Genomic DNA, 24,815 nt, shown 5'->3' with positions numbered 1-24,815 from the left:
ATACCCTTTCTTTCCTGTTGGCTGTCACGGGACGACGGTCCCGAGCCCCCGAAGTACGTAAAAACGCCGTTCGTGTTCAAAGACATTCGGATACGCGGCACGAGACGCTCCCTTTTACGAAATGGCTCAATTCGTGCGGTCTCGAGTAGTAAACCCGGTAAGTGGCACTCGTGGGAGGCCAAGGGATTTTTCCGAATCACAAGGACGTCTCATAAATTCGCCAAGCTTTCACGAGAAACAGGGACGGATACACGGGCTCGTCACAAACGTCGTTGGCGTCGAAACGAGCCCAGATGCGCGACAAGGCCCGGAGCAAGAACTTGGAACACCGTGGACGAGCAATTTCATTTTTCAAAAACAAGAATTTTATAATAATACCAAATCTCGAACTTTGTAATACATTGTTGAAAATCTTATTCTTCAACACGCATGACCCACTGTTTCAAAATTGAAGTACGAAAGCTCGTCCTAGGTTCGATACTCTTTGCAATTGGATCAAACTGGATTGGACTCGTGTTTAGGGTGGTCGCTTTTTATGGAACTCCATGTTGCATAGAGTTCGTTTTGATTTAATAAGAATTTTATAATACTACTAACCTTATTCTTTAATACCCACGACCCACTATTTCACAAATTTAAGTATAGGAATTGAATTACGTAAGCTCGTCCTAGGTCTGACAAAAAAATGTTTCCTATCGAAGTTGCAGTTGCTCAAATTAAAAAACAAACTGATTTTCGATAAAAAATTAAAGTCACTGTGATTTTTATATGAAACTAGGCATTTTTAATTTCATAGTATGTACACTATGTCCCTCAGACGACATTGAAAGAAAAATTGTCATAAATCGATTACCACAATATTTGAAATGATTAAAATGTAGTACAAAAAGGATTAAAATATGTAAAAATATACAAAGAAATTTTCTAATTGAAGTTACGCATAAAACTTTATTACAAATACTAGAACTTTGCGCTGCAGAAGGTAAAATGCTGTTCGAACATTTAATTTGTTTATGACAATGAAGAGTTCCATCATCCTTAAATCTCAAACTTTGTAATACATAATTGAAAATCTTGATGTTCCATATTTCTAGTCTGTATCATAAGTACTTATAAAGAATTGATACGAATGCCACACGACTCGAGCAAACGCAAAACCAATATGGCGCCTACGTCAATGAAGAATTCCATCATCCTTAAATCTCAAACTTTATAATACATAGTTGAAAATCTTGATGTTCCATATTTCTAGTCTGTATCATAAGTACTTATAAAGAATTGATACGAATGCCACACGACTCGAGCAAACGCAAAACCAATATGGCGCCTACGACACTGAAGAGTTCCCTCATCCTTAAATCTCAAACTCTGTAATACATAGTTGAAAATCTTGATGTTCCATATTTCTAGTCTGTATCATAAGTACTTATAAAGAATTGATACGAATGCCACACGACTCGAGCAAACGCAAAACCAATATGGCGCCTACGTCAATGAAGAATTCCATCATCCTTAAATCTCAAACTTTATAATACATAGTTGAAAATCTTGATGTTCCATATTTCTAGTCTGTATCATAAGTACTTATAAAGAATTGATACGAATGCCACACGACTCGAGCAAACGCAAAACCAATATGGCGCCTACGTCAATGAAGAATTCCATCATCCTTAAATCTCAAACTTTGTAATACATAGTTGAAAATCGATTTTCCATATTTCTAGTCTGTATCATAAGTACTTATAAAGAATTGATACAAATGCTACACGACTCGAGCAAACGCAAAACCAGTATGGCGCCTACGTCAATGAAAAGTTCCATCATCCTTAAATCTCAAACTTTATAATACATATCTGAAAATCTTAATGTTCCATATTTCTAGTCTGTATCATAAGTACTTATAAAGAATTGATACGAATGCCACACGACTCGAGCAAACGCAAAACCAATATGGCGCCTACGTCAATGAAGAATTCCATCATCCTTAAATCTCAAACTTTATAATACATAGTTGAAAATCTTGATGTTCCATATTTCTAGTCTGTATCATAAGTACTTATAAAGAATTGATACGAATGCCACACGACTCGAGCAAACGCAAAACCAATATGGCGCCTACGTCAATGAAGAATTCCATCATCCTTAAATCTCAAACATTGTAATACATAGTTGAAAATCTTGATGTTCCATATTTCTAGTCTGTATCATAAGTACTTATAAAGAATTGATACGAATGCCACACGACTTGAGCAAACGCAAAACCAATATGGCGCCTATAACACTGAAGAGTTCCCTCATCCTTAAACCTTAAACTCTGTTTACACCTTGATGTCCCATGTATCTAGCCTGTCTCATAGTCCTAGTTCTTGCTCTGCGACGTAAATAGTGCATCGTTCGCGCGGGGAAACGTGGTAAAAAGGAGGCTGGTCGGTTTTTTAGAGGAAAGAGCTTTCGTCGAAAGGAAAGTGCCGCCGAAGGCACGCGAGGCTACGTGGCGCACGTAGCCCGTGTACGTGCCCCACGCCGGGCAGGGATTGACACTAGGCGTCTGGGACATCGGAAAGTATCCTGAAATATTCAGTTAACGTTCCTGGCATCATAATGGGATAGGACTTAAGATCCGAGAGCTCTCGTGTCGGACGACACGCTACATCGACGTCGTACCTAAGATCCTCCTCGTTCTCAGACGCCCTCCGTTCCCGTCGTGTTTCATTTACCCCGTTCTGTCATTATTTTTGTTTTCCTCCGCTCCAGTCTTAGCCTTTTAACCGGTCTCATTTGTAAATCTTTTTCTGTGATTGTTTTCCCTATCCGGACGATGTCCCGCGTTTCCTCGACTACGGACCGCTATCTTGCTTCTTTATTTTCATCCGTTTCCTCCGTACCCGTAACCTTCTCTTCTTTGTTACTTTCGACCCTAATATATCTTCCGAATCGCGGTCTGCGTTCTTTACTTTGCTACATCATCGTTTCGATATTTCAACGCGTTCCGTGTACAGTTTAATATTTCACCGACCAAAGAGGGGATTAAACGACTCTAAAAACAGGCGATCCTCGTCAAATTTTTTTTATTTCTTTCGACGACGTTCGAACGAATACTCTTAACATTTTTATTGATCCAAGTTTTATCCGATATGTTTATTATGGTGTCTCTACATTTATAATTCTTTATATTAATATTTTTAACGTCCTCGCTAATATTTATGCCTCGCTTTGGTCAACGATATCAAGCTTTCGACCATATTCACGGCACGCCACATATCTGGCGCGATAAAAACGATATCGTGGACAGAAATCCGTCCGCGGGGAATCATTGGATTAAGATATTCACGCCCACGGTTCGGAGACCATAAGTTCCTTACGAGCGATAAAACTTTCTTCGTACACGGGATCTTGGAACCGTTTACACTTTTGGAGAGTCTGTGGTTTTACTCTGCTTCAATCGTTATTTAATCGCCAAAGTTACGCTGCATTTAGTACGATCCGTGCCCGGACAAATGATCAGGCGATCATGCAGAAACTTCATCGCGCATAGTATCAAAGATTTAAGGAACACTCGAAAATTTTGGCCAGTTCTCTTAAGACACTTAACAGATGCAAAACTTTATGTAATATGTTCTTTATTACGAAACATAGAGATTGTTTTCATATTTAAAATTTCTGTCTCTCTACGATTTATTTAAAAAATTTTCACAAAGAAAAGTCTACGGAAGGTAGATTAAACGTAGAATTTCTTTTAATCGCCCGCAAGTTTTACAGGAGTACAAGCGTTGGAACTTCGAAACGTTTTGCAACATTTTCAGTCTGTTGTACGAGTATGGTTATGAATTTAGCGTCGCGGAAGAATGCGTCGATCCGAGATACAGTACACGTGTTCCTGACGCATCTTGTTCCCGGAAAATTTGTGAGCGTAATTAGCCTGCGTATTTAATACGCGAATGTAATTTCCGCGCGCGAAACATTGCCTCGGGATTTATTTACACGCGCGTCGCGCGACGGCGCTGGAAGAATGGTAAGTTCGACTAATTTATTTAGCCCCGCCATTCAACGAACACGGCCGACGATTTTGCGAGAACCGCGTAATTGTATACGGTTTGAAAATTAACGCTACGACATGAAATGAATTGCGACGAAATTGTGGAATAAATAAAAATTACAATTTTGCAATCGGTCTCAATTTTTCTATAATAGAATTTCTAACAAACAGTATTATTTCAGCGTCATTTAACTTCACGGCTTCTCTTATAGTATACGTGCAATGAATTTTTCAATATTCACTTCTATTCTTATTGTTCGTTTTCTGAGAAAAGTATATAGTCTGCTTGCGACCTGACAGGTAGAATGATTTATATTTTCTTTTATTAGAACAAAATTATCAAATTCTGGTTAAATGTAAATAGAAAATATATAGCAAAGATGAAAGGAGAGAATCTTCAGTTTCCATTGTCTTAGAACAGTCTAACAACGCGTATTAAAAATAGTTAAACTTTACACGCGTGCAGTTTCGAAACTATTTATCTATAATTGAGTCATTGTTAGAAGCGGCAAAGCTTCCCCTTTAAAATGGTGTGGCGTTGCCTCCCATGCTCGCCACCAGAGGGGTCGCGCTCTCACAAGCGCTCGACCGACTTTCCAATATCTCAGTCGTCTAAGGCAGGGCCTGCTAGAAAACCTTACTGATGAGTCCATTAGTAGGCTCATGTAAACGAGGTTTTTGAAACTTTTCCCTCGAGCCCTAACCCAAGGAAAATCACAATAACACATCCTCATAAACATCACAGACACTAACAAACATTTTAAGTGCAGGGTATAGGGCACCAGCCCAAGGTGCTTTTCGTGGGGAAAATCTTCGAAAGACTCCCTCCCACCTCTTTGGGGAGAGGCGGGAGGGGTGTGTGGGATTCCCCGCGCCCATTATAACGGGCGCGGGACCTACCCACTAAAAACCCCACGGTGACCCTTCCGCACGATTTGGGAGGATACCGGGAATCGCTCGAAGTATACTTCCGGTATCCTCCCCGTGCCCGCGCTTTGCGCCCATCCGCGGGGGGACAAACGGTCCCCCCGGTAATCGCCCTGTCTCATAGCGGCAGGACGAGGCCACATCGTCCTGCCGCCATCCGTCCCGGGGCCGCGTCTAGTGGCGGCTGCGAGCCCCAACTCGCAACCGCCGCGACCCCTTTTCTACCCCTCGGAGGCCGGCAGCTCATGGCCGCACAAGGCCACCGAGGGTGCCGCTCCGTGCGCCGGACCCGGACAGGAGGCACTGCCACCCCATCCGGTCCGACCCTACGCCGCCTGGCGGGAGGGGGCTCCTATCAGGACCCCCCTCCCAGCCTGAGCCCAAGGTGCTGCAGTGGAAACAGGAGAACGAGATAAAAAAAGAAAAAAAACACTAGTATCCCCGGACGAAACGCGCCCCCTCCTTTCCTTTTTTGACCTCCTACGATTCTCCCGGGATCCTACCCTCAGCCAGTAGCGCCACAATGGTTTTTGGTTTTTGTTGATTCGACTTTCCGTTTTGGAGATATCGTAATTTACGTAAAGAGCTAATTTTTTAATTTGCACTATTTTTCTTTCCATCTAACGCGTCGGGCGTAGCTCTCACTCTTGCATGTGAGTCGTGATAATAGTGACCGAGTGACGTTGTGTGTATTATTTACTACGAACACGTGCGGTCAACGACCTTGCCAAGGCCGTAGTGACAGTTCATTGATCTCGCGACGTAAACAAACGCTTCGAACTCTCATATCTCCGGAACTAGCCACCGCATCGACTTGAAACTAAAATCGTCATATCTCCGGAAGTAATAAAGCTATCGACTTGTTCGAACGCTCGTTTTAAAGGGCATTGCATACTCTATCCAATGAATGTAAGAAATATTCTAATTTATACTGTTTTCTATGTTTATTTTCATATTTACTTTTACTCTATGCACCCAAAGAAGTTACAGCAATTTCTATTTATCATATCACTGGTGTGAGAAAAAACTGGATTATAAATTCTTTATTTAATTGAAATTGGATTTAAATTTGTATACAGGATGCTTACGTAATTACTAGCGAAAATGTTTTCGTAAATAATTGCTTTTTCCGCAACTAACAATAAGCTTAACTGTAGCTCGAATTTTAGGATTTTGGTGATATGCTTTTGCACATATATTTCTAAGGCTATATACTACATACTTTTTTAAGAAAATGCACAAAAAAAAATCGAATTTTTTGGCAGTTTACAGTAGAAGACCCTCTTAAGAAAAACTATACGACATAAAAGAGACATTTTACGAATAAACCTTTAGACATAACTTTCTATACATATAATACAAAAATTAGAGGTACCTTGCCTAGTGAAAAAGAAAAGGAAAGACAGGTCATTTGACATGGTAGGAATGAGTATACGCGAAGTGTCGGTCAGTTTGATGTTAAACGATGAGGAAAAATTCCATTGATTCGACGCCACCCTGACGAACAGTCCGATCGTTGGCAGAACGATTCAAGGGCGGCGCGTAGGACAGATTAATCCTTTCGCGTACTGACAGACGACCCTCTCCTCTCCGTCGCGCTAGATTCGCCCGTGGCTCGGCTTGCCTCGTGGGCACGGCTCGTTTAACCGCGGCCAGCGTCGTATTTCGTGGCACGAAAGCTTGGTGCGCCGGTGAATGGTGGACGAGCGGGGGGATAGGGCCGAGGGGGTCGAAAGGCTGGTATCTTCGAGGCTAGGTGGAAGAGGACGGAGGGCGTAGGAGGTGGCGCGATTGAAAGCGACGCGGTTTTAGAGCTTGCGGAACGAGGGCAGACCGCAACTAACCGGACGAGTTGCCGAGTCTCCGGACCCGACCTCGGTTGCCTGTAACGGACCTACTGTTTGCACAGATAAGAGTAATTAATGTCTCCTCGACTCCGGGTTCCCGGGGCGACAACCTCCCCTCGCTGGCGGCCAACATACACGCGCGCACACAACCGTCCAAGATCTGGTCGGTGCAGAAAGCCGCTTTACGAGCTGGCCTCTTTCTTCTTGGAAACACGGGGAAACTCAAACCCCGGCAACGGGGGGAAGCCAACGCGACGGGAAAACCGCTCAACGACTCTATTAGGACGCGACCTGGTCGCAACACTGAGAGCGTTAGGGTTAACTATCGCTGAAGGTACTGGTATGGAGATCGAGAAGAATCGCGAGTAGTGTCAGAGGTAGAAAACGATGTCGGTACCGGGTTACATGTGATCCCTTGACATTTAGATGTCGCAATTAGTGAGAACATTTTAGAATATTTTGCGCCACGTATCCACGTTGAAACGGTAGCAATATTCTAAACAATTGTGAATCTTTTCTCGTTTAATATTACTGCGTTTGAGAAGTCGAGATTGACTTTCATTCGATCTCGATACTTCCCAATTAACAGAATTCTTTAAATAGAAGGATATTCTGTGGCGGTTTGCTGGTAGTGGCAAAAGTGAATGAGTTAGCAGGAATGGTCAGTCGCGAAGTGTATATACAGGGTGTTCGGTCATCCGTGGGAAAAATTTTAATGGAAAATTCTAGAGGCAAAATAAGACGAAAATCAAGAATACCAATTTGTTCATTGAGGCTTTGTTAATTTTTCGGCAAAATTAAAAAATTCCAAATCGTTCTAAAAAAATTATTTTTAGTTACAGAGGTCAATTACAATCATTTTTGGTCAATAGACATACCCTCGAATTCCTAAGCACTTTCGAGAAAAAAATTCATTACCGAAAATATAATTTCAGGCCAGAATTGTCACATCAAACTTTCTTGCGTATCTTTAAAACGTCATAACTTCTGAACGGATTGAAGGATTTTAATGTTTTAAAGGGCAAATAACGCGTATTTTGATGAAGAATATATAGAAATTCTAACAATATTGAAAAAGTTGTTCCTTGGCTCCGTAAAGTTAGAAAAACCCCATAAATATGGTCCAATTTTCAAACGGCTATAACTTGTAGGATAATGAACGTATCTCATTGAAACTTTTTTCTAAAGTAGAGCTCATGGGTATCTACAAAAAAGTATTAGACAACTTTTCTGTAGGGTAGCAAATAAAATTACTAAAAATAAAAAACGAATTTTTAAGAAAAATTGACAAGGGTGTCTTTTCTCGACGAAAAAAAAAATTTTAAATTGTTCTGAAAAAATTATTTTCGGTTGCAGGGGTTAATTATAATCATTTTTGGTCAACAGACATACCCCCCAAATCCTACGCACTTTTGAGAAAAAAATTCTTTACTGCAAATGTAATGTGTGGCCAGAGATCTGTGATTATATTCTTCGCATCAGTTCATATGTAGATATAATTTAGAGTCTATAATTTCGTAGGATCCAGCGTAAGTGGCGGCTGTAAGGGATGAAGTTCCGAGAGACGACGGGGGTGGTTTCGCGACATTAGCGGAACGGGCATCCCCTCGGTTCGACTTAATATCGAGTTGACATCGAATGAAGCGAAGCTTGAGCGAGATGTGATCGTCGTAGAAAGGTCGTTAGCGAATGCGCTGATCCTATTCGGCCTGATTTCGGATCGGGCATCGATATACAACGGAATAAAATTGAACCAGCGAACCGTGCCGCGTCGTTCGCGGACGCGTTTCACGATATTAAAAGTAAATCCGTTTTAGACAGCGATTCGACGCAAATCTACAATCGATCGCGTGATTAATATCGCCGTGACGGCGGGAAAGAATGGTTTTTACGCCACCCCCGCGTCCGCGATGTGTAGTGATCTACTTTCAGCCGTGGGTTCGTGTGAATTTGCGGATCGTGGGAAACAGACACGCGTTACTTTCCATATTAACACTGGGTATCGCATGGTCTCCGTTACGATCTCGTAAAACATTAAACTCTCTTTTATTGCCATTTTAATATCACTTTCATTCCTTTTTCCCAAAGATTTTTTATGAATAACTTTGTACATTTTATTTAGTATTTTAAGTAAAACTATTTAACAATAAATCCTTCATCCTATTATTTTCTCTTGTTCATCATACTCAACTGTATAAATTCAATATACATTCTCAACATAACTCTGTATTATTAATTTCTAGTCAGAGTTAATTAAATTTGATCGATTAGAATTTTCTCCATGATTGAAACCGTTGCCTTTAAAAACAGATTTTGAATGATTCATGGAACAAAATTGCACAATGCTTAAATAAGTTTAGATTCACAACAATACCACAAGCTTCGAACGAATTTATGGAATTTTTCCTATAATAGAATTTCTAAAAATAGAGCATGAAAACTACGCGCGTGAAAGCACACTTGAAACATAGTCGGTTGAAAACAACGAGTATCAAAATGTGGCAGAATATGAGGTTCGCGGAGAGGATCGGTTTTCCTGGGAAACGTCCAGGCTGTGTAACGAGGAAAACATTTTCCCGTGGAAAAGTAATTGTTCGTTCCTGATACAACGACGTGACTGTCGCCTCGAATGACGGAAGTTCCTGGAAGACTCTGTGTTGATGTGACATTAGCGAATACGTTAATCTGCTTTACGTCAACCTGGCAAGGCGTAATTATTACGTTCGGTACGCGTTTACGAGACGTTGCTTATCAAAACACATACATAAGAGATATCAACTCATAAGAGAATTATTTCACTCGATCACGAAATTCAGATTGTTTGGAAAATTGGTAACATGAGGATTTTTGGGGAATTAAAGAGTCTATAAATAACTTTGAGTGATTCATAAATATAGAAGATATTTAACTAGGGGTGTTAACTTAAAACAACATCGTGTTTGTACTATTATTTCTGTAGCTACGTGGAGAAATTAAAATTTCTTTATCGGAGATGATAGAGAAAAATATTATTTTACTCTTTTATACAAAATTTAATTCCTTTCGGAACGTATTTAAATGTTCTCGAATAACGTGCATGGAGGAAGGTATAACGGGGAAAGAGGTAATTTTACATGCAAAAATATGTCGAAAATGTAGAGTAAAATTGTTTCGTGCGATGCTTCCGTTTTCGAAATGATGGAATTTATCAAATTAACGGGCACGCGTGGAATATAATACGCTGTGTCAGACGCGTTTGACCATTATACGCTATTTCTACTTGAGTTGGTACTCTCTGTTTCAAACTCGATTTTCTTGAAAACAAAGCTCCGTACGAGAAAATTTTATTGTACATTCCGTCTTGAAATCACCTTTTGCACAATTCTATATAAGATATATAACAATTTTATAGATAGCATTATGTATATAAGAAAACAAAAACCTAATATTGTCCATGTACTGATAAAAATATAAAATTTCACTGGGTTAGAATATATGCATTATCATAAGAGATTTCATTTATTTAATAAGCTAAAAACGATTATATTTCACTAAATAAAACTATTTGAATTGACTCAAGTTCATATAAGAATACTTAATAAATTTTTATAAACGATATTACGAATACTGAGAATTGGGAAAAATGTTTATTAAATTTTAGTCTGTGAAGCTTTGCATAAATAAAATTATAATCCACAGAAATAATCAGAAAATTAATTCGTTGAGAACTGTTCATAAAATTGAATATGCAAATATGAATTTATACATCATTAGCAGAAATAGAATAAAATCGTTTAAATAATACGGAAATATACAACAACAATGTAATGAATAGTTCACATTGTGATTATTAAAAATGAAGGAGCATCCCTTTGAATTCTAGTGTTGAAACAACAGCATTATTGCAATTGCATAGAAAGTGGCATCATTGTTTAACAGATGAATTTACTCTTCTAAGAATGGTGGATAATGAATTGTACCTCTTATTTACGACGTCAAATTTCTCATAAATTAAGTTTGATAATTAATGAAACGGAAGTTTGCTATATCAAAACATCTAATGGAAACTCTAGCCTCGTTACCAGGGGAGCGTAATTTGTCACTGTTATCTTTGATTTATTCTAATAAGTTTGCAATTATAAAGATAGTGAAAATTTACATTACCAGAATGTATCGTAATATTTCTACTTTCTTAATTAAAAGCGTTGCATTCGATTAAATAAAAGTAAAAATTGTTTGACAAAAATTCGTATTCTCTCTTTATTTCGTTACTTTTATTTGAGATCGATTGTATGAATCCTGGCATGGTATTACTAGTTTTTAGCCTATACTACTGGTTAAAAAATTCTAAATAATTAGAACCAGTTAATACAGACCCCAAATGCAAGTAGAATTAACGTATGATGGTCAGCCATGAAATGAACTTCTAATATTGATTTTCTCAAAAATAAAGCCTCGATTGAAAAACTTTTATTCCACAGTTTCGATTTATTATTTTGCTATTTCTTTATTCCACTTTCTATATATTATTCTACATATATATAATAACACTGTATCCAATTGATATCTATTTTTATAATGTCTCCTGTTCACACAATTCTAATTTCTCGATATAACAAGTTTGATAGAAGAAAAACGATAATGTTAAAAAGAAATTGCAACGATTTTCAACGAAGAACCGTCCACCTGCTGTGTCAGCGTTCACGACAATACACTCTCATTTCTCGGTTCTCTTTCCACCTGCTTGTAACAAATATTGATTCCATTTAACCTATCGACGCTACCTTCTACGCGACTTTTGCTGATTGCAACACCTTTCTGATTATTTATCATCCCCGCTTGTTCCACACCCGGGCGCAAAACCGCTGAAGTAGACTTTTAACGACATTGTTCATCCTCCCCGTTTTGCTCCTATTTTATTCTACTTTAATTCCCCGCCTCCGATTCCAGCTATCCAATTCTCAGTCTGGAGACACCGGGGGGTCGTTTCACTTTGTGTACAGATCGCACGGTACACTAAACGAAACAGTTTTATTAAACTTGCATCAATTTTATACCTCCGTTCCCGGCATTTATACAAACGAACGGAATCACGTTTCGATGCACCGTTCTTGCGTCGCATTCCTCGATCTCTTGAATTTCGAACGATCTCTTATAACGATCCTCTGTAATTCTGGACCAAAGTACACGACACCGATCAACTACCGCCAAGTAAACTGAAAATATTTGCTCTGCCAGGAAAAAACAAACATACAAAATGGAAAACCTTTACCATATTTCTGTACGATTTCTTTTCTGCTTCTGTTTTACATTTTAATTTGCATTCAAGCTCGAGCTGCAACCCATGTTTCCTTTTACAACTTTGTAAGTGTGCAATCATAAAGAAATTTGACCTTGAAAAAACTGGGCGAGGTCAAATACTTTTCCTAACATCCAATACTTTGATGAATTTTCAATCGAGAATATTGGTCTAGGAGTATCGTGTTTCACGATTATCGTGGACCGCATGAATTGCCCAAGATATATTGTTTGTTACGCCGACAAAGGGTCCCCGATACGTTTCATCGGGAAACGAATCTGTCAACGAAAGAGCGTAGGAAGCGACGCTTAAATCGTTATCCTCGGGATAGCCGACGTCTTCAATTAGAAGGATGTTCTCGACACCGGAGTGTCGGTGGCTTCCGAAACCGTCGTTAACCAACCCCTTTTGCCTCCTGTTCGCCCCGGGCGGGCCCTGAAACGTCATTCATTCTACACGCCGTGGAACACCTCGTAAAACACGAGTCGGAATGCACTGCTGAACGAGGGTCACCGAGGACAAAGGGCAAACTCGCGAACGGTGAAAAAGAATCATATATCGAAGAAAAGAAACCCCCGTGGGACGCCACAAATAACCAGATCTCGGTTGGAAAGCGCAAAAACGATCGTTTAGAGGCTAACTCGAAACTTAAACCAAAGTTTAGAAAATTCTATTTCTTTTATTTAAAAAAAAATCTTTCATTTTGTGTTCCTATAATTTATATATGAAAGACCTGACTCACTGACACATCAACGCCTAGGCTAAGCCCTTGAACATAAGAAGCTGAAGTTTTGCACAGAGGTTTCCTTTATGATGTATACAAGAAATAAGGAGGTAGAAAGGGGTTGCAACGTTTGTATAAGGAATATTTTATTTGTGTTCGGATTTACTTAAAACTTGGTTTTAATGCTCTTTGACATAATTAATCAAACACCTGTTTCAGCATTTTTTTAAATTCTACCCCTGGAGGGGTGAAAGGGGATTGCAACGTTTGTATGGGACATATTTTGTTCGTTGTCGGTTTGCTTCATACTTGGTCTTAATACTCTTTAATATAATTGATCAAACACTTATTCCGGTTTTTCTTTTAAATTCAACCTCTGAAGGGGTGAAAAGGGGTCGCAACGTTTGTATAAGGAATATTTTATTTGTGTTCGGATTTACTTGAAACTTGGTCTTAATGCTCTTTGACATAATTAATCAAACACCTATTTCGGCATTTTAAAAAATTCTACCCCTGGAGGGGTGAAAGGGGGTTGCAACGTTTGTATGCGACATATTTTGTTTGTGGTCGGATTTACCTGATACTTGGTCTGAATGGTCATTGACACACTTATTTCGCATTAAAGTTGCCTTATTTCCGTAAATGGATCTAGTAACTTCAAATGTAACATGTAAGTACGTAATTATTATCTTATCACTAAACCGTTGCAATGGTGTAAATACGCCTAAATATCGGCATGGGTGTCGTTATGAAGGTTTTTTGGGACGTTAATTACGAAAATGGTATCAATTTTGAAATGTAAGATGGCGACATGACCTCTATAGAGGTGAATGGAGGCTTAAAAGGTTTAATGGAGGAAACTAAACAGTTTCCTGTGCGAACGAAGCCGCGGGCAAACGCTAGTCGGTAATAAAATTACTAGAAACCGTGTACTAAACAACTGTCGCTGCTACAGTAATGATTCTTAAAATGAATCCCATACATGATTCGTAAATTGAACATTTCTATCCCTCCCTGTATCGCTTTGTATAAAGATCTGTAGGTGTCGAATTTCGCCTACGTTCTACGAAAGATGAACTCTGGGACTAAGTTCATTTTACGAATCATTACTGTATTAAGAGAGCAACGTCGATGTTTCGGTTTATAAAATTCACGATGGTCCAAACTTGTTTCGATCGATAAATATGGTCGTGTAAAGTATTCCGTTGCTTGTAATCCTCGATCGATTGTCCTCCCCCGCCCTCTTTCTCTCTTTATTTTACAGCCCATGAATATTTCTCGCGATAATGACTCCCTGCAGATAGGGAGTTGCCGTTTCGCGTCGTTCCCTTTCTTGCAACTGCTGGCCGTAATGTTCCGGACAGTTAATACCGAATTTACAATTAAGATAAGCCGCCCAGTAAACTTTGCCGCTGCGTCTGAATTTTTCTCCCGTGAAAATTAATCCCACTGAAAACGATACGAAACACGATCGACGAAGCCGGTGAGAATTCTTCGTTCTTTTTTTTCAACGTCAACTTACGACGTAAACGTTACAGTTGCAACGTCCATTATCTCATGCACCCCAAAAACTCGTAAATGAAAATTGAAATTTAACTGCATCTTCTATATATCAGATTATCTCCAGCAATGAATTTTTACAAAATGAAGATTATTATGGCGACCACAAATTTTGTCAGGCAGTATTTCATCCCAGTTTTATTTTATGAACATTCTTTTAAGTAGATACGAAAGAGCCATCAGTTCTGAAAGGATGAACACGAGAGGGGAATGTGAATGTTTTCATCTCTTGACTGGACTCGATACAAGTAGCAAGCAAGTTTCTCCATAAGATTGGATAACGGGGGTCGCGACCGCCTCAAACAACCCCTAACTATAGATAAAAGCCCCAAGGGGCGGGGTGAGATATGAGGGGTTGTCATTCGTGCTAAGTTAACACATAGTTAGCACGTGTTCGCGGACACCTTTTAATGGTCGACATGATTTATGCAACAGGAGTTTTAATCCTTCGAATGATATAGCTCCACGGGGGATGATTTATTATCAATCGTAATTTATTGCCGGGCCATGGATTGTTCGCACAAACGCTCCTCGTCGTACAAAAGTGGCAAATATTCTTAATGAAACGAAAACTTTAAACAACACATAAACGACTCGTCAAATAAAAATAAAGTTAACTGTTCCAAACGTCACAAATGAATTGTCCCTCGAATAAAATTTTTCATTCTATACTCGTTCGTATATTTCGAAACGATCGTCGCAAATAACAGATAGCAAACGATGCAAGTTTCAAGAGTACATATGCTGCACCTATTTTTAAAACAAGTCACGAGAAACGTAAACTTCGAATACGGCAATAAACTTTTATACCGGTGCATTGTAGTTGCTAGAAATAAGGATCGTTTATGAACTTTATTCGTCAAAGGAATGAATTATATACGGAATTGTGCCAGCAAAGGCTTTGAGCCGCAGCGGACTGTTTGTTTCCAAGCATAATGCCAAGGAAATTTTCGATAAAAATGAAGTAGGTCAACCCAAGGCCAAGGTCGATCTTCAGAAAGGCCTAAGAGCCTGTAAGAATTTAAAGACTCTGCGTTGTTCCAAGTTATTTCCTCGTGCCAAATTAAACCGTGAACTCGCCACTTTGAAACGCTGCCAAATTCGAAAAATGTTGCACTGTTCTCTTCCCTATGCTAGAAATCTTACAAAGGATCAAATAATTGATTCCTATTCTTAACATGCATTTGTAATATTCAACATTTTCTAAACCGAAGACTTCCATACCGACTTGTTCTCCGTGCAAAACAACTATTTCAAGATGAGAATATTTTTAGAAACCAGTTTTTAAATATCTACATTTCACTGTTACTCTTCCTGGTTATTTTACATAGAACTGTATCGCAATTATAATATGTTTATTTAAATGATTTAAAAACACGAACGTGATATTTGGTTTGAAAATATTTAGGTACGCGTATAAAAGCAAACATGAGAAATACAGTACATTTATGTTAAAACAAAGATCTTTACTTACCCAAAGGATCTAGGAATATATTATAGCTGGTTTCTTTATGATCTGTGGAATTTCTGAATGTTTCACATTACTGTAAACAAAAACCCAATATAAAAAATAATTTTAATGGAAATCTTATGCTTCGCCACTACCGTTTTTATTTGATAAAATCGTAATATTTACTTTACTTACGCTTGAAGAAGTTCAACACTGAATTTTCTGAAGTGTTCTACATTTTTAGATAAATATGTACACACGACTCATTATACTGTATGACGAAATTGTTCTCTGCGAGTTAACGAAACAAAATATGATTGTCGCGTTTACGAATCAGCAACAATCTGCACGAGGACATTTTGGTATATCGGAAAAGTAGCAAGGAGAGTAGGTGGATTCTCCACAAACACAACGAATGCAGTATCGCACGCAGGAAGCTGTTTTTATTTTTGGGGGTGGCGGACATTGATGAGGAACCGGTCCAGGAGGTGATGGACACGGTCCAGCGACGCACACGGTTGGTGGTCGAGGCGGTACTTCCGGTCGTGGTCTGCACACCTAAAAAAAAATGTTCGATGTTAGTTAAAAGCTACAGATATTTTAATTTAACGCGTTTACTCCAACTGAGGTCTCCAACAATGCCACTGTGCAAGTAATTGTCAATATTACGAGGAAATCAATTAGTAAATGAACTGTATTGAAAGAATTAAAGAATACATGCAGTTTTAAAAACAAAAGGCCTTAATAAACCTTACAATGTTACAGTTTCAAAATGTATTATTATGTTTACAAAAATTTATAAAGTTCAGTTTTGTTCGTCGCTGTATACTTACTGTTTGTTGTTAGTGAAATTTAGTTAGAATATTTATCAAACAAGATATTTCAATATCATTAAAATCAGTGGTCAGTAAAGTAAATATTAATTTAATTTTTGTATTCGAATATCTTTTCTGTATTTTAAATAACGTTGAATAATTTAATTGATTTTAATACATGGTCACGTACCAATGGCGGACATACAGGAGGAGGACAACAAATTAGGGGTGGATATTCTTGAGGAGGGGGGCAACCATATTTCGGGCAAACATATGGCGGTGGTTTAGGGCCATGACAACACGGTGGCGGTAAGGTGCTGTTTCTTCTTGATTTTTCTTTACGCGGATGACATATCATTCTTCTTTTGCAATTTTATTTACATAGAAACCAAAGGGAGTATGCCAGAAAAGAAGTTCTCAAAGCAGACTTCATATAAAATTTATGGACACTATGGGAGGAATCATTATGCTGAGATAATTACTTCAAGTTAATCCATAATAATTTAAGAAATGTACTGATTTTATTACACCGGAAAATTTCGATAGAATTCACGCCATGAACATACCTTCAAATTCATTTTGAATCGATCACGACCGAGAAAAGTAAGACAAAGATATCTCTACTCGTAAAAATTGTATACATTGAATTTTAAAATTAGTCCACTGGATGGCGTTTATGTCACCCTGGAAAGAATATATCACCATTTAAAAGAATGAGACAATTTGAATTGTTAACATGATTCATACGATAACCCTATGTACCACACCAGTTTAAAACTGAAACATTTTAAGTTGTGTCATTTATACGAATAAACCATACACTTTATATGTATATCATTTATAAATATTCAAATATAGTATAATCACAGACGAGGTATACGAGCAGATCTTACAAATTTTTAAGAAAAATCGATAAGAAGTGCCGAAATTTTTTGACAAAAATAAAAAATTTCAAATCTTCCTGGAAAAATTATTTTTAGTTGCGAGGGTCCATCACAATAATTTTTGGTGAATACACATACCCGCGAAATCATACGCACTTTCGAGAAAAAAATTCCTTACCGACAATATAATGTATACCCGGAAATGTTGCCCTGAAATTTCTTGCGTATGTTTAAAACATCATAACTTCTGAACGGATTGGAGGATTTTAATGTTTCAAACGGCAAACAACGCATATTTTAGTGAAGAATATATAGAAATTCCAAAAATATTCCAAAAGTTGTTTCGTGACCCCGTAAAGTGAGAAAAATCCCATAAAAATGGTCCAATTTTCAAACAGCTATAACTTGTACAATAGTGAATATATTTCCATGAAACTTTTTTCTGAAGTAGAGCTCATGGGTACCTACAAAAAAGTATTAAACAACTTTTCTATAGGGCGTCAAACTAAATTACTAAAAATCAAAAACGAATCTTTAAGAAAAATCGACGGGAGGTATACCTAAATTTTTCGGCGAAAAAAAAATTTCAAATCGTTTTGAAAAAATTATTTTTGGTTGCAGTAGTCAATTACAATCATTTTAGGTCAATAGATATACCCTCGAAATCCTGCGCACTTCCGAGAAAAAAATTCGTAGATACTGTAATTTTTCGACGGAAATAAAAAATTTCAAATCGTCCTGGAAAAATTATTTTTAGCTGCGGAGGTCCATTACAATCATTTTTGGTGAATACACATACCCACGAAATCATACGCACTTTCAAGAAAAAAATTGGTAGGTATTGAAATTTTTCGGTGAAAGAAAAACTTTTAATTATTCTGGAAAAATTATTTTCGGTCGTGGGGATCAATTACAATCATTTTTGGTGAATACACATACAACCCGAATTCCTACGCGCTTTCGAGAAAAAAATTCATTTTAAACGCCATTTTTCCTATTTAAACCACTGTTATAAAAATGATTTTAACTTGAATATCGACATTTACTAATAACATCATTTAACTTAAAAAGCAATTCTCCAACTGCATAAGTAATTTAATTCTTAGTATTTCGAACAATCTGTCAATCCTTGCAGTCCAAAGTATCGTAATAAATAATTATACGTACGTACGCAACAAAGAGATATTGCTATTAATAGTCATGCATGAATAGAATTTAACGGCAGCATTTGTGAACAGGTTTTCCATAACAATCGAACCACTTCAAACCACAGTTAACTATTTTCACTGGCGGTTCCTCAGGAGGCAGACATTTTACTGGACGCGGGTAGTAGCAAGCTGAATACGAGGCACTGTTAAACAAAATTTATAATATCAATATTCTTCCTCGATAAACTGTTACAACCAAAATAAAAAAAAATGATATTTCTTTCCACTTTGATGGTTCTTGATTGATAATTTTGATCCCTGATATTAATTTTATTCGTACCTATCGCAAGTGTACGTAAGCTGGTAACGAACTGCAGACGAGCCAATAGCTCGTGGCCGAACATTTGGACAAGGTGGACATCCTGTACCTATAGTAGATCGCGTAGAACAACGAGTAGGAACGCTTGGTGGGTATCTAATTAACGCTTCTTCCACAGTTGTCATTTTCAGTCGGTCTTTCTACCAAACGGATAACGGAAATTTACTAAAAAGATGCAATTTGTTTGAAAACAGTGAAACGATACTAAAGAATTTTAGGTTAGTCGAATCAACTTGAATTTAGCGGTACACAAGAGAAAACCTCGATATTATGCAATTGAACGATGTTCGCAATCGTCTTTACTGTTCGTTCAACTGGAAAACGGAATACGAGTAAACATCTTAGTAACAATGGAATATACACAATTTCTTTCAATTCCTAAAAAAATGGGAATTTAGGATGCTCATTGTATATCAAAATGGTTAATAAATTATTTATACTTCTTACTGAAAGTTCCGGTATTATTTATTGACCAACTCTGTATTATTGGGAGATGTAAATCTAAAAGGGTAGTTTTCGCCCTTTGAACTTGAAATACCGAGACCATTTGCTTTTTTTCTCTGGGTTCAGCGTCGTAACAAGTATACAAGTATACGGTTATTAATCGTTACGTTATAGTAATTGACTCGTAATTTTGGTTTTCTTGATGAACTTGAGTAGATCCTGTATTTTATCGTTATTAAGATTAATCTTTAGTATATTCTCTAGTTTACGTTTTTCGCGTTATATTTTGGACATGTTAGGATAAGATGATCAGATCTTCCATTAAATGACTGTGGGTTCGTCAGCTTTTTTGTTTCCTTTGTTGCCTTTTGTTAGTGCTATAAATAAGAAATACTCATCTGTTCATATTTGTCTAGTAGCAGATGGAAGGAAATATTGCACGACAAAGAGAAGGTTGGAGTAAAAAATTAATTTGGATGCCGTACGAATCAAGTCGCCAGTCTTGAAGTTCTGAGTTATTCGTTTATAAATAAAAACATACAGAAATATCATAAATATATAGGTGAAGATAGAAACAATAAGAGAAACAATTTGGTAATCACAACAGATATTATAATAAATCGTATCTTTACAGAGGCAGATACATTGTAAAACGAACAAGGGTATTTTTTCACGTAACATACACGCAGTCGTACATTGATCCAGGAATCGATCGGCGACACTATGTACAACACAACCACGGAAGCGTGCACGATGTTGAGACCCGCTGAGGACGCCGGTTTGCACGATTACAATTTGGCACGCTGTGCACCTACTCGCCTAGTCATACCAGTATCCCTGTGCGTACTTAACAGTTAACCGATCGTAAATGCACTAATCTCCTCCGATCGAACGAGACACTCGGAATACGTATCTTGACTGACGTCTGTCCTTTCTACGTTACAACTAAAAAAAAAAATGTTCATTCTCGAAAACAACGGAAATACGTTACTTTTGACAATTCCGATTTCCGAGAAAGGAAACGCGCAGGATCAGAAACCGAGTCCCCGATTTCAACCCCAGCCAAACGAACCCGAACGAATAATTAGCGTACGTCGATAGATAAAAAAAAAAAAAAAAAATGATGTAAAAGGAAGGGGGAAAAAAAAACAATAAGTACTTATGGTGATAATGTTACACAACGAATCACTGTACTGCACTGTATACGCACTTTCAGTTTCCAGTTTCTCTGTTCGAGAGAGCTCGAAGAATCCGTCGACGTCCACGCCATCGATTTCGCGTTCGTCGCCAATGAAAAACAAAAGAAAGAAACCAAGCCGCGTCACGTTATTATTTTAAGTACATCGATCAACCAACTGTTTTTCTTCTTACAATTTCTCGCAATAAGTACACGACGATCGCGGTTGCTCTACCTCGATAAGCGTTTCGTTTCCCCCTGCGTTCGTTCATTTTGCCTGTCGGTGATTCGTTTCTCGCTTCGGTTGCTTTTTTTAATTTACAGGACGGACAGAAGACGACTCGAACGATCCGAGAGTCCAAACCTCGCCAAACGATCGTGAACGATATCGGTGAATTTCCGGTGTAACGAGCGTCCGTTCGCGCGTTTCCATCATCGGCTGACGTAGAATCATCCTCAGAAAGTAGCTATCACCGAACGTGGAAGCAACAATTTTTTTTGTGCTGATAAACACTACCGAACTATTTACAAGGTAACTTACTATTACAACTTATTAAAAACCTCGACAACGAAGAACGCTTTTTATTCTGTTGCATCGCGGTATCGTCGGCTCACTGAACAATTACTTTGCACGCATACTCTTTCTCTCTCGTTTCTCCATTTCTCGCATCATCAATTTAAATAACTAATTTATGTACAACGCACACACACGAGTCGTCGATATAACGATCGAACACGTACCCTCTTTTTGTCTTTGACGAAATCGTTCTGCTCCACTGCTATCACCGTCGAGGTCTGGCATTTGTTGTTAACAATAAACGTTCGACGGATGGAACAATAATGGTCAACCGTGGATCGAAGCCTGTAAGCAAGGATAGTCTGTGTACACGGACAAAACAATTGGAACAAGAGGGTGGACTTCCCAAAATTAACAAGAACATTCTGCTCGAATTATGAGTTATCACTTCCCCCACCGAAGGAACAAAGAACAAAGACGAGGAGAACATTCGATCAATGAACCAATCTATAACGCTGATTCCTTTTACGAGTTCGATACTCCCTTTTCTAGACGCTAGCAGTGGATAAGAGGTTGTCTAGAAAACTGTAGCGGGTTCTTGCGTCGCGTAAACACTATCCTAGGACCCGTTTGAACGGTTCCTTTCGCTAACCAATTTCAATACTCCGACTGGATATACTTAAAATTGCCAATTGTTTCGATCTCTAGAAACTTTGGTTTCCTGGAGGCCTGCAAAACGTATATCTTCTGACATGTAAAAAAATACGACAGGTTCTAATCGGATTATAAAGTTGTGGATCAAAATGATTTAATACGGTGTTTAATGAAATTTAGTTTTTTGGTCGACACAAATTAGAAATTCTGAATTTGCGTCGATTAAGGAAGTCCGCGATTGGAAATCTGTCCCGCGATCTGTGTTAATTCTTTAGCTAATTCGCGAAAACTGAAAGTACAGCTAACCGAAAGAGAGAAGCTTTCAGACGCGATATTAATTTCTAGTCGCTACACAGAACATGGGGAGCGTTCACGAGTCTCCGCTGTGATCTTCGTACTCGTTCGAGCTTCTGAGAATGAGAGTGACATAAGACGAACAATTCTTGTATCAAATGGCGAACGCTAATTTCTCAGAACGAGACAAAATCGACTTACACCGCTCTCGCTTTTAGGATTTAACGAGCGATATAACAATCAATAACATGCATAGTTTCTGTCGTAACTCGACGCCGTTATATCGTTGATCTCGTTTTAGCTAGGGAATATCGTTTTGTCCTTAAACGGAAGCACCTTTTGTATCGTAGTCGCGCGAATCAAATCGTTCAACGAGCACTTGACTGTCTGCCTGCGCGTCATCGTATCCCAAGTTATGATAAATGCGATTCGTTAGTACACACGATATTAGACAACGATAGCGTGGAACGTACTGGTTCTAGAAACTTCAACATCTAATATTTACTTAAGTAACTAGTTTGTCGTGTAGATTTTTATGTATTCTGTCGGCTAGGGAATGATAGACGCTGCGTTACCCAAGCTCACGAAACGCAACCTACCAGCCGTTAAATGGCGCCATCCGTAGAAACATTCACAACAGCCGTTCGATTCCGCTCCCGCATTAAGTACTGGCCACTTCGATGTACATATATCACAGTCTTCCATGATATTTTGAGCCATTCACGTGCGCTGATCGATCTCTCTTTCTCTAGCTAACCCCGCCCGGTTCGTCTATCCTCTCCATCTTCGTAAACGGAACTCGTCAATTCCTTGTACTCGAGGGCGAGCAAGACAAACAAGAATTCTCATTCATACCCCCGTCTCGGCCGCCGCCGCTCTAAACAAAAATATTTCTTGCCACATAGCCGGGACTAAGCTACTTTACAACTTTTTTTCAATTTTTTTACTTTTTCACGTTATCTCGAAACATTTTTGGTGCAGCATAATCTTGTGGTGCGTGTAATTTTGCATCATGCAGAAAGACGTTAATCGTTTTGAGCCTAAACTATTCAAGATTATTGTACACCTTGTGATAGACATTTAGATATGTTATCGATACCAGCGACGTCTAGTTTCGTACGCAATTAAGTGCGTCGACAGTTGAAACATTATCCTCGACCGATCGACGAACATCGTCGCGTACATTTTTAACCCGGTGACACCCGCCTGTCGCTTTCTATACGCGGCAAACGGACCCACCGAACATCGATCGGTGACCAACGCGTGGTCCCTTCTTGCGTTTCTAATAGTTCGCGTTTACATTTAATTTGAGGTCATCGAGAGGCTGTGTGCGTAAACTACTCATCTAAAGAACGTTGCGGGTACGTGTTTTGTGCTGATTCGCTCCCCATCGTCATTGCTACTAGACATCTCGTCGAGATCGATGCTCATCCTCGTTCCTCCTCGCGAGGTTTCTTGCTCGGCGATCGACCGTGTCACCCGACCGGAACGAGAACGTAGACCACTCTCGGGGACGAATCCTCTCGCGATCCGCCCGAAGACTCCGCGCGATCAACGGTTCCGGTCACGCGAGACGTCGAAATGGAAATGGACGCGTAACCGTCACTATGTGTTCGAACGGAAGTACTTGGCGACGCTGTTTATCATCTCCTGGCGCTACAATTGCACCTGAAACGCTTGCGTCGCGTTTGGCATTATGAAAGGATTCGTGGTGCTGGACTGCCGTAGGTTCCTCGCCGCGATTTCCGCCCACTCGGCGTCGAAGGGATCGGATGGACCAGTCCTGCTCGTTTGGCCCATCGCCGCCGAGCCGAGGGAAAGGGCTCTCGCGTGAAGCGGAGGCGCTCGTCGAGGACTGGTCTGATCCTGTGAAGGAGATTGCACTGATGACGGTACCGCTCCGGTTATACTGCCCAGCCATTGCTCTGGTTTTGGCAACGCTGCTGTCGTCGCAACTGGTTGTACCTGAAACAACAACGACTGGTTTCATTCAAAAGCTTCACACAAATATTCTATATAGAAACAAATGATTGGTTGCTGCAACGAACATGGTGTTACGTGCCATGCTTCTGATTAAATTATCTCTTTATCGATTCACGTTATATTCTTTAAATTACTCAACGACTACATCAAACAACCTCGTTGAGGGAGGAATTTGCAAAATATGGTATTCTGTTGTTTATCAAGATGGATTCTATACAAAAAAAACAATAACGAAAGTTGATATAAACACGTGTTGCTTATAAACACTAGGACTGTTTTGATTCAGAAGCTTCTTTAGAGAAATATTCTATGTAGTTTTTAAAAGTTCGTTTAGAATTTCTAACACACAATATTATATTAACGCCATTTAACTTCATGACTTTTCTTATAGTATACATGCAATGAATTTTACAATATTCACTTCTATTCTTATTGTATGTTTTCTGAAAAAAATATGTAGTCTGTCTTGCCTACCACAACCGATCATCTGACTGGTTGAATGATTTATATTTTTTTGTAAAAAAACTGGACAAAATTCGGTGCCAATTTCTGGTTAACTTCCGACGCAAATAGGAAATATATGTGTAGCAGAGACGAAAGAAGAAAATCTTCAGTTTCCACTGTCTTAGACCAGACTAACAACGCGTATTAAAATGCGTGTTTTATTAATTATTGAGCCACTGTTAGAGGCGGCAAGG

General features: G+C 38.8%; 2 protein-coding genes across 5 annotated transcripts in view; both read right to left on the bottom strand.

Moving 5' to 3' along the window:
• Positions 1 to 16,155: 16,155 nt before the first annotated feature.
• On the bottom strand, positions 16,156 to 16,995 carry LOC122400243 (small proline-rich protein 2B-like). The gene is made up of 2 exons (XM_043401596.1): positions 16,828 to 16,995; positions 16,156 to 16,380 (listed from the first exon to the last, which is right to left on the bottom strand). The coding sequence occupies exons 1-2, from the start codon at positions 16,993 to 16,995 to the stop codon at positions 16,156 to 16,158; spliced, it is 393 nt and encodes a 130-aa protein (XP_043257531.1).
• Positions 16,996 to 20,037: 3,042 nt separating this feature from the next.
• LOC122400078 (protein numb homolog) overlaps positions 20,038 to 24,815 on the bottom strand; it is an 87,626-nt gene continuing 82,848 nt past the window's right edge. For all 4 annotated transcript variants that reach the window (XM_043401296.1, XM_043401294.1, XM_043401295.1 and 1 more), the window contains one exon: positions 20,038 to 24,099. In XM_043401296.1, the coding sequence (XP_043257231.1) occupies positions 23,791 to 24,099 (309 nt within the window). In that variant the 3' untranslated portion in view covers positions 20,038 to 23,790. The remainder of the gene's footprint in view (positions 24,100 to 24,815) is intronic.

Source organism: Colletes gigas, unplaced genomic scaffold, assembly GCF_013123115.1.
Source record: "Colletes gigas isolate AHSC1104 unplaced genomic scaffold, ASM1312311v1 Colletes_gigas_Sc00016, whole genome shotgun sequence".
NCBI classification, from domain to species: domain Eukaryota; kingdom Metazoa; phylum Arthropoda; class Insecta; order Hymenoptera; family Colletidae; genus Colletes; species Colletes gigas.
The sequence above is the reverse complement of the archived record's forward strand: the minus strand, read 5'-3'. Positions and strand labels throughout refer to the sequence as shown.

Excerpts from the sequence above, each read along its gene's own strand:
- LOC122400243 (XM_043401596.1), bottom strand. The coding sequence starts at position 16,995 with ATGATATGTCATCCGCGTAAAGAAAAATCAAGAAGAAACAGCACCTTA. Across the intron at positions 16,381-16,827 it reads CTCCTGTATGTCCGCCATTG|GTGTGCAGACCACGACCGGA; the intron begins GTACGTGACCAT and ends ATTTTTTTTTAG.